The sequence below is a fragment of the Rhinopithecus roxellana genome, chromosome 12, assembly GCF_007565055.1.
Source record: "Rhinopithecus roxellana isolate Shanxi Qingling chromosome 12, ASM756505v1, whole genome shotgun sequence".
Classification (NCBI taxonomy): Eukaryota; Metazoa; Chordata; class Mammalia; order Primates; family Cercopithecidae; genus Rhinopithecus; species Rhinopithecus roxellana.
In genome coordinates this window covers 73167803-73178700 of record NC_044560.1, presented here as the reverse complement: position 1 = coordinate 73178700, position 10898 = coordinate 73167803, and the positions used below count along the sequence as shown (strand labels likewise).

At 41.4% G+C, this 10898-nt stretch overlaps 1 protein-coding gene across 1 annotated transcript; it reads right to left on the bottom strand.

The window, feature by feature from the left end:
* Positions 1-889: 889 nt before the first annotated feature.
* LOC104670028 (60S ribosomal protein L23a) lies at positions 890-1437 on the bottom strand. The gene has a single exon (XM_010373185.2). It carries the CDS (start codon positions 1425-1427, stop codon positions 957-959), a length of 471 nt encoding a protein of 156 aa, XP_010371487.2. The 5' UTR covers positions 1428-1437; the 3' UTR covers positions 890-956.
* Between the last annotated feature and the right edge of the window lie 9461 nt (positions 1438-10898).

Genomic DNA, 10898 nt, shown 5'->3' with positions numbered 1-10898 from the left:
AAGTTTTCCTGATAAATGGAAGGTGCTATACAATCAACCTTCACTATGGGTTTTACTGTCAAATTCCACCTTTATAAAATCAAAAAGGCCAATTAAATGCATTGAACAGTAGATCCATAAAAAGCTTTTCAACCAACTGCAGTGTCTTAAAGCATTGAGCTTCTGAAGCTCAGTAAAGCCAGTTAGTGGCAGAATGTGGGCCGAAACCCAGGCATCAGTAGCAAAGTGCTACCCTTTCATTCCACCACATGATCTCTGCAGGTTTTAGGTCACACATGTTTATGCACTTTGCCTCTCAAACATCACAAATTACCTGCATTTCCAAAGGAAGAGTCTTTCCTTGGGCTTTGTGGAGACAGAAGAAAAAGAAATTTTAAGCTGAAGCCCAGCATAGGTAAGATTTAGCCTCTATAAATTCAGTTTGGGGATTCTAGACATATGAGATAGTCTAGATATATGGTGTAGGGCTTCCCCTTTGCCTTTGGAAGTTTCACTGAAAAAATCAACTTACAAAAGGCAGACTAATTTGAGAAAAGGCATACAAATTTATTAATGTGTACTCAAGGGAGAATCACAGAGTGATTACCCAATATACCAATGGAATCAAAATACTTATATAACTTTATTTCACAGAGGGGTAGGGGGAGATGGGAAAAATATGGATAATTTCAGGGGAATAGTAAATAATTCTTAGAATTTTTTTTTTTTTTTTGAGACAGGGCCTCACTCTGTCACCCAGGCTGGAGTGCAGTGGTGCAACCTCAGCTCATTGCAACCTCCACCTCCTGGGTTCAAACCATTTTGTGTCCTAGCCACCCTGAAAATGCCTTTGCAAAATTATGACTGAGACAGTGAAAGAGATCTAACTTAACTGACTCCATCTTGCTTCTTTTTTTTTTTTTTTTTATGTTGAAAAGATATATATATTTATATAGAATTAGGCAGCTGGACTCAGTTTAGATGATCCCAATTTTGTTGGCAACATCCAAAGCGTCGTAATCAGGAGCTAGTCGAACATATGCCTTTTTCTCTCCATCAGGCCGAATCAGGGTGTTGACCTTGGCCACATCAATGTCATAGAGCTTCTTCACAGACTGTTTAATCTGGTGCTTGTTGGCTTTAACATCCACAATGAACACAAGTGTGTTGTTGTCTTCTATCTTCTTCATGGCAGACTCAGTGGTCAGCGGAAACTTGATGATAGCATAGTGGTCAAGCTTGTTTCTCCTGGGGGCGCTCTTCCGAGGATATTTGGGCTGCCTCCGGAGTCGCAGTGTCTTGGGCCGCCGGAAGGTGGGTGACGTGCGGATCTTCTTTTTTTTGTGGCTGTGGACACCCTTCAACACTGCTTTCTTGGCCTTTAAAGCCTTTGCTTTGGCTTCGGCTTTAGGAGGGGCAGGAGCTTCCTTCTTCGCTTTCGGCGCCATCTTGTGAAAAGGGTCCTCCATCTTGCTTCTAATCTCCAAGCTGTCCTTGTTCATTCCTGGGCCTAGGCTAAACTAACTTTGGGAGAAATTTAGTTTATAGTTTAAACAAAGATGGTAACAGCCCTTTCCCAAAGCAGACCTTCTTCCTGCCCGGGGACTAGATTGCCCTTGTAGGACTAACATTAGCCACAAGATTAGAAATTATGGTTTAGGAGTCATGCAGCTGGAGGATACAAGATTCTGACCCTCTCTAAACTGCTCCTGAGATCAGTGCTTGAGATATTTTGCAGACCCAGCACTTGATGGATCAGCTGGCACCACCCAGATTAATAAACTGGCTCATCCGATCTTGTGGCCCCCACCCAGGAACTGACAGAGCGCAAGAAGACAGCTTCGACTCTCTGTGATTTCATCTCTGACCACTCAGCACTCCTGGCTCACTGGCTTCCCCCGACCCACCAAGTTATCCTTAAAAGCACTGCTCCCCGAATGCTCGAATGCTCAGAGAGACTGATTTGAGTAATAATAAAACTCCAGTGTCCCTCACAGCCGGCTCTCTGTGAATTACTCCTTCTCTATTGCAATTCCCCTGTCTTGATTAATCAGCTCTGTTTAGGCTGCAGGCAAGGCAAACCCCTTGGGCAATTACAATCTGAGTAGCTGGGATTATAGGCAAGTGCCACCATGCCCAGCTCAGCTAATTTTTGTATTTTCAGTAGAGACAGGGTTTTGCCATGTAGGCCAGGCAATTTAGTGGGTTTGAGGAACATAAAAATGGCCTGGCATAAGCTCTGTTGGGCCCGCAGAGTGGACAGTGGTTTGTGACAAGTCTGTCTAGGTGTGTTGACTGACTTCAGTCTTTCTTCCTGTAATATGTGTTCAGTTAATGGAACTCAGGGAAGGGACCAGAGATAATTGTTTTCCTTTTGGGGAGTGTGACAGTTAATACTGAATGTCAACTTGATTAGTTGAGTATGCAAAGTATTGTTCCTGGGTGTGTGTGTGAGGGTGTTGCCAAAGGAGATTAACATTTCAGTGAGTGGACTGGGAAAGGCAGACCCACCTCAATCTGAGTGGGCACAATCTAATTAGTTGCCAGTGAGGCCAGAATAAAAGCAGGCAGAAGAACATGTAAAGATTAGACTGGCTTAGCATCTGAGCCTACATCTTTCTCCTATGCTGGATGCTTCCTGCCCTCTAACATCAGACTCGAAGTTATCCAGCTTTGGGACTCGGACTGGCTTCCTTGCTTCTCAGCCTGCAGACGGCCTATTGTGGGACCTCACCTTGTGATCATGTGAGTTAATACTTCTTAATAAACTCCTCTTTATATGTCCATCTATCCTATTAATTCTGTTCTTCTAGAGGACCCTAATACAGGAAGGTCTGAATTCTGGCAGATAACGAAATTTCAAAGAACAGCTTCATCCTGTCTTTGGGAGAAGCAGAGGATTGAGAGACAGGAAGGGAGGAGAAAAAACAATTGTTCTCCTTGTTGGATCTGTCAGGACTTTATTAGATAGGAGAAAAGTCTCTTCCAGCATCTGTTGTTGTTCTCTAAGGGCCTTTAACTGAAACTACTCATTATACTAGGGAGCCATATTTTGGGTTCCCTGCATTCCCTTAACGGAATAATCTGGAAGATCATAGTAGTATCAGGAATTATGGAAAGAGCAATGGGTTTTGCAGCCAACTCCAAAGTGTGGATTCTACTCCCAGTCCTGTTACTTATTTATGTTTTGTCCTGGGACAAAGTTTTTATGTTCTCTAAATCTAAGTATCTTTATTTATGTAATAGAAATAACAACATCTTTCTCACAGGGTTGTGAGTATTTATAATGGAATACACAGAAAGCTCCTTCCTTCAATATGCAAATGCTCAGTAAATATTACTTTCATTTTGCTCTTCTCTGTCTTCCTCCCACCTATCCCCAAACTCCTTAGTCCAACCAAAACTCTTCAGTGCTTCTGTGCCAACATGCCTCAGTCATGCTTCAGCCATCTGGCTCTTTCAGTCTCCTCTTTGCAGAACTCCCATGTTTAATAAATTCCACATTAATAAATTCTTACACTTTTTTTCTATTTATCTATTGTCAGTTCATTTCAACAGACTTGGATGTGAACCTTCACAGGGGAAGAAAAATATCTCCTGACTCCTACATTATCCCCGTCAACTCTAAACAGAAGCTGCAGAGTAGCATGCTATTAACAGGAAGACTAGAGTCAGGTAGAGTAGAGGCCAAATGCTTAAACTCTTCCTCCTATATAATGAGGATAATAATAGTGTCTTTCTCATCGGTATTTTTAATTCCTCACTTGACATTTGTGGGAATAAATGTCATGTTATATTTAAAGCACTCTACAAGGGCCCTGTATGTAGTATGCCAGTATGTTATAAATGATGTTGTTACTGATAAGGAAGATGATGATAATAACATGATGATGAAAATATACATTTTCCATGTGATACATTGAAGAGCTCTCAGTAGGCTAAGAACATATGGTTGAGTATTCTCTACAAAATACAATGGTATGTTAGTCCAAAGCCAAATGGTAACTCTCCATAAATAGACATCCACCTTTATGTCCTGTTATGGCTGATGAGGATGTGGCATGGTGCCGCAAAGTGTACCAAGAACTTTCACATCCATAATCTTTTTTACTCCTCGCAGCTGACCTTCAAGGTAGAGAATGAGGGCATAGCAATGTAGTGTAGACCACTGGACACGAGTCGGGCTGGAGTTCCACACTTGCCCTGTGACTTTGAACAAGTCCTTTCACCAGTTTAGTCTCCATTTGCTCACTTGTGAATTGAGATAGAATTCCTGTTTTGTGGAATCCACAGTCTTGTGGGAATCAAAGGGAGACCATATGTGAAAGTGCTAAGCCACCCTGCCCACATACAAAGATCTGATCTGCCCTTGTTTTGGAACATAAGGAAACTAAAATTGACAGAAATGACCTGACATGTGCAAAACCTCTCAGCTTACAAGAGGGAGAGGCAGAATAGGAAACTGGGTCAGTGTGTCTTCCTTCACACAGCACTGCTTCCTGAACCGCTGACATTCCCTGCAGGCCCTTCACTGCAGAGGCAAAGAGAAAGACGCAGGTCACACAGACCCCTGCGGTCAGAATTTTGCAAAGCAGACCTGGCCAGTAGATCACTGCACCCTGTCCCCACAGGTCAGGCCACCACCTCTCTGTGGGAAACACAGCTTTCTATATCAGGCTCTGTGCCAAACCAAAGCCCTTTGCGGGTGTTTAACTCTTTGCGACGTCCCAATTTATACTAGGGTCATGAGAGGCAGTGAAAGTGAGGGGGCGCTGGGTTTAAGGTCTCTGCTGATGAACTTGGAGCCATTATGAATTTGTCAGAGGCATGTGAACCAGAGCAACTCCATCTTAAATAGGAGCTGGGTAAAATGAGGCTGAAACCTACTGGGCTGCATTCCCAGACAGTGAAGGCATTCTGAGTCTCAGGATGAGATAGGAGGTCAGCACCAAATACAGGTCATAAAGACCTTGTTGATAAAACAGGTTGCAGTAAAGGAGCTGGTCAAACCCACCAAAACCAAAATAGCGACGACAGTGACCTCTGGTCGTCCTCACTGCTATACTTTCACCATTGCCATGACAGTTTACAAAAATGCCATGGCAACATCAGGAAGTTACCCTATATGGTCTAAAAATGAGAGGCATGAATAATCCATCCCTTGTTTAGCATATCATCAAGATATGGGGCAACCAGCAGGCCATGGGGCTGCTGTATGGAGTAGCCATTCTTTTATTCTTTTACTTTCTAAAACTTGCTTTCACTTTGCACTGTGGACTCACCCTAAATTCTTTCTTGTTCTAGATCCAAGAACTCTCTCTTGGGGTCTTTCTCATGCTAGATCCAAGAACCCTCTCTTGGGGTCTGGATTGGGACCCCTTTCCTGTAACAAATTGATCGTTTAACTCACTCTATCTTTTTTTTTTTTTTTCTCGCTCTGTCGCCCAGGCTGGAGCGCAGTGGCACAATTTTGGTTCACTGCAACCTCCGCCTCCTGGGTTCAAGTGATTCTCCTGCCTCAGCCTCCGGAGTAGCTGGGATTACAGGCATGCACCACCAGGCCCGGCTAATTTTTGTATTTTTAGTAGAGACAGGGTTTCTCCATGTTGGTCAGGCTGGTCTCGAACTCCTGAGCTCGTGATCCACCCACCTCTGCCTCCCAAAATGCTAGGATTATAGGCATGAGTCACTGCGCTAGCCCAGTGTTTCTCAAGGAATGGCCTGCAGGCTACATATATCAAGATCACCTGATGCACACTCCCTCCTCTAACCTCACCTATCGAATCAGACAAGGAGTGGGAGCAAGAATGGGAGCCCAGAAATCTGCATTTCACAAGGCTTACAGTTCAGTCCCATAGACATCCAAGTTTGAGAACCACAGCCACACTCCCCAGCCTCCCAGAAGCATTCAATCAAAAGACAGACAAGGAAGGGAACAGCGTGACCTTCAGTACTGAATGCTTCTTTGACATCATTATGGACAACAAAAGCCAAGTCCCTTTCCCCTTATTATTTGCTGAATAACCTGCACAGCTCTTCTTTAGCAGGTCTGAGTGGGACAAGATTGTTTCTGTTGATTGACAGGGATTTTAGCATTAATATTTAATGGGCAGGGCAGCTGGTACACTTGACTAATGTAATATTTCAAACTCTGCTTTCACACTGAAGGGATTTGCCCTCCCTTAATGCATGTCTACATCCTGTCCCAGTCCTTCCAACAGCATTTCCCACACAGATAATGCCAGTTCAGGGGGTCTCTATTTCCCAGTCCTCAGAGTAAGCTAGCACTTACTCTTATTTTGAGATAAGGTCCTTCATGCTGATGGAAAGCTACTGGGCATTCTTTTGATTTTTACCATTTCCTGTCCTGGCCCTCCAACCCATCTTGGTTACAACCCACTGATAGAATCCACTTGGCTGATGTCATTTAGATGAGTCACTCGGGCCTTTACCATTCTCTGTCTGTATCATCTCTGTATCTTTCTCTATCTCTATCTCTGTCTCTGTCTCTCTCCTCCTTCCAGCCTCTGATATTTCCCAGCTTGCAAAATATTTGGTTCCAGTATTGTACTTGTGATTTATTTGAGCCAATTAGGGGGACAAAGAACACTGTCATCAAGAGGAACAGTCTTACTTGCTGTGTTTCTGAAAATTCTTGGAGAGTAATTTCTTGCAACTAACATTATACTTAATAATGAAGAACTAAACACTTTCCCCTTAAGTCAGGAACAAGGCAAGGATGTTTACTCTTACCTTTCTACGAGTTAAATAAATAAATAAATAAATGCTTTCTGATTAAACAGAAATATGTAAAACCGTCTTTATTCACTAATAACACAATATTGTATGTAGAAAATCCCAAGGAATCCACAAAAAACTAGTGGAACTAAGGAACAAGTTGTGAGGTTATAAGATACAAGAGTAATACACACAAAAAAACAATTATACTTCTATATATTAACAACAAACAATCCAAAAATAAAATTAGGAAAACAATTTCATTTATAGTAGCACCAAAAATATATGTAGCAATAAATATAATAAAAAGAAGTAGAAAATGTACACTAAAAACTACAAAACATATATGAGACACATTAAAGAAGATCTAAATAAGTGAAAAGACATTCCATGTTCATATTCAAAGACTCAATATTGTCAAGATGGCAATTTTTCCCAAATTGATTTATAAATTTAATGTATCCCTATCAAAATCATAGCAGCTTTTTTTTTTTTTTTTTTTTTTTTTTGAGACAGAGTCTTGCTCTGTCGCCCAGGCTGGAGTGCAGTGGCCGGATCTCAGCTCACTGCAAGCTCCACCTCCGGGGTTAACGCCATTCTCCTGCCTCAGCCTCCCAAGTAGCTGAGACTACAGGCGCCCGCCACCTCGCCCGGCTAGTTTTTTGTATTTTTTAGTAGAGACGGGGTTTCACCGTGTTAGCCAGGATGGTCTCGATCTCCTGACCTTGTGATCTGCCCATCTCGGCCTCCCAAAGTGCTGGGATTACAGGCTTGAGCCACTGCACCCGGCCATAGCAACTTTTTTTTGGTGTAATTCACAAATGAATTTTACAATTTATATGAAAATGTAAAAGACCTAGAAAAGTCAAAATAATTTTTAAAAAGGAGAACAAAGGTGGGGGATTTATACTACTAAATATTAAAATTTACTATAAAGCCACAGTAGTCAAGACAGTATAGTATTAGTGCAAGGATAGGCATATAGATCAATGAAACAGAATTGAGAGTCCAGAAATAAACCTTACATTTATGGTGAATTGATTTTCAACAAAGGTGTCAAAAAATTCAATGAGGAAATTGTAGCCTTTTCAGCAATGGTGCTGGGACAATTATTAATAGATACCCATATACAGAAAAGTGAACTTCCCTTATAAAATACACAGTGATTATCTCATAGACCTAAATGTAGGATCATAGACTTAAATGTAATAGCTAAAATGATAAAACTCCTAGAAGAAAATACAGCAGAGGCCAGGTGCGGTGGTTCATGCCTGTAATCCCAGCCCTTTGGGAGGCTGAGGCAGGCAGATCACCTGAGGTCGGGAGTTCGAGACCAGCCTGACCAACATGGAAAAACCTCGTCTCTACTAAAAATACAAAATTAGCCAGGCGTGGTGGTGCATGCCTGTAATCCCAGCTACTTGGGAGGCTGAGGCAGGAGAATTGCTTGAACCCAGGAGGGAGGGGTTCCAGTGAGCCAAAATCGTGCCATTGCACTTCAGTCTGGGCAACAAGAACAAAACTCCATCTCAAAAAAAAAAAAAAAAAAAAGAAAAAGAAAAAGAAAATATAGCAGAAAATATTTGTGACTTCGGATTAGGCAAAGGTTTCTTAGATTTATCAAAAGTAAACCTATTTTTTGAAAACCTGACAAATTGCATTTTATCAAAATTTAAAACATTGGTACTTCAAAAAATACCACTAATCTGATAAGGCACTTGTATCTAGAATATAAAAGAATTCTTATAACTCAACAATTAAAACAATAATGAATTAGAAAATGGGCAAATGATTCAAATGAACTTTTTCCCAAAGATATACAACTGGTGAATATCCACATAAAAATGTACTCAACATCATTTAGTTATTAGGGAAATGTGAATGAAAACCACAATAAGATACCAATTCACATCTACTAGACTGATTCTCTTCCACTGCTGGCGGGAATGTAAAAGATGTATACACTTCAGAAAACAGTTTGGCAGTCTTTCTCTTTCTTTCTTTTCTTTTCTTTCCTTTCTTTCCTTTCTTTCCTTCCTTCCTTCCTTCCTTCCTTCCTCCCTCTCTCTCTCTGGTTGTCTCACTCTATCGCCCACGGTGGAGTGCGGTGGCATGATCTCGGCTCACTGCAACCCCCGCCTCCTGGGTTCAAGAGATTCTCCTGCCTCAGCCTCCTGGGTAGCTGGGACTCAATGCTCCCACCACCATGTCCGACTGATGTTTTTGTTTGTTTGTTTTTTTCTGAGACGGAGTCTCGCTCTGTCACCCAGGCTGGAGTGCAGTGGCGCAATCTCGGCTCACTGCGAGCTCCGACTCCTGGGTTCCAGCCATTCTCCTGCCTCAGCCTCCCATGTAGCTGGGACTACAGGCGCCCGCCACCACGCCAGGCTAATTTTTTTGTATTATTAGGAGAGACGGGGTTTCACCGTGTTAGCTAGGATGGTCTCGATCTCCTGACCTCGTGATCCGCCCGCCTCGGCCTCCCAAAGTGCTGGGATTACAGGCGTGAGCCACTGCGCCTGGCCATTTTTTTGTAATTTTAATAGAGATGGGGTTTCGCCATGTTGGCCAGGCTGGTCTCGAACTCCTGACCTTAGGTGATCCACCTGCCTCTGCCTCTCAAAGTGCTAGGATTACAAGGATGAGCCAGCACGCCTGGCTGGCAGTTTTTCAAAATGCCCAACAGAGTTATTACATGACCCAGCAATTCCATTCCTAGATATCTAACGAAAATAAATGAAAATATATGTCCATGCAAAAACTTGTACATGAATGTTCATAGCAGCATTATTTATAGCAGCCAAAATGTGAAAACTCAAATGTCCATCAACTAATGAATGGATAAACAAAATATGGCATATCCATACAACGGAATATTATCATCAGTAAGAAAAGAATGAAGTACTGATATATGCTACAAACATGGATGAACCTCAAAAACATTATGCCATACAAATAAAGCCAGTCACAAAAGACCACATATTATACAATTCCATTTATATGAAATGTCCAGAACAGGCAAGTTTACAGAGACATAAAGTAGATTATTGATTACCAAGGGCTAGGAGAAGGGAGAATGAGGAATGCCTGCTAATGGATATGATGTTTCTCTTGCAGATGATGAAAATATTCTAAAACAAGAGTATGATGATAATACCAAAAAACAATAAAAACCATTGAATTGTACACTTTAAACAGGTGAACTTCATGGCACGTAAGTTGTATATCAATAAAACTGTTTTTTCGTTGTTGTTAAAAAGAAAACAAACAAAAAACACATCATGAAGGAAAGGAAAAGATAAGACCGACTGGAAGAAAATATTTGCAAATTATGTATACAATATAGAACTTGTATCCAGAATATGTAAAGAACATTTGCAACTCAATAAGACAGATGATCCAATTATAAAATAGGAAAAATATTTAAATAGACAATTCACCAAAGAAAAGATACAATGGCTAACAAACATGTGAAAAGATGTTCAATAACATTATCAGCCATTAGTCATTAGATAAATCCAAATTAATTTTTTTTAGTTTTTATTTTTTTGAGACAGAATCTTACTCTGTCGCCCAGGCTAGAGTGCGGTGGCACGATCTCGGCTCACTGCAACCTCTGCCTCCCAGGTTCAAGCTATTCTCCTGCCTCAGCCTCTCAAGTACCTGGGATTACAGGTGTCCACCACTGCGCCTGGCTAATTTTCGTATTTTTAGTAAAGACAGGGTTTCACCATGTTGGTCAGGCTGGTCTCGAACTACTGACCTCAAGGGATCTGCCCACCTCCGCCTCCCAAAGTGACGGGATTACAGGCGTGAGCCACCACGCCCGGCCAAGAAATCCAAATTACAACTACAATGTTATATCACTTTATATCTACTGGAATGGCTATTATCAAGAAGACAGATACCTGTAATAACACTTTGCTATGGGAATATAAAATGGTACAGCCCATTTGGAAAACAGTTTGGCAGTTTCTTAAAAAGTTTCACATTAAGTAACCATGCAACCCAGCAATTCTACTCCTAAGAATCTAGGGAAATGAAAACACATATTCATACAAGGCATGTTTGTGAATTTTCATAACAGCTTTGTCATAGCCCAAAATTGGAAACAATACAGATATCCATCAACTGATAGACAGAATGTGATAGATCTATAAAAATATTTTCTTTATATTACT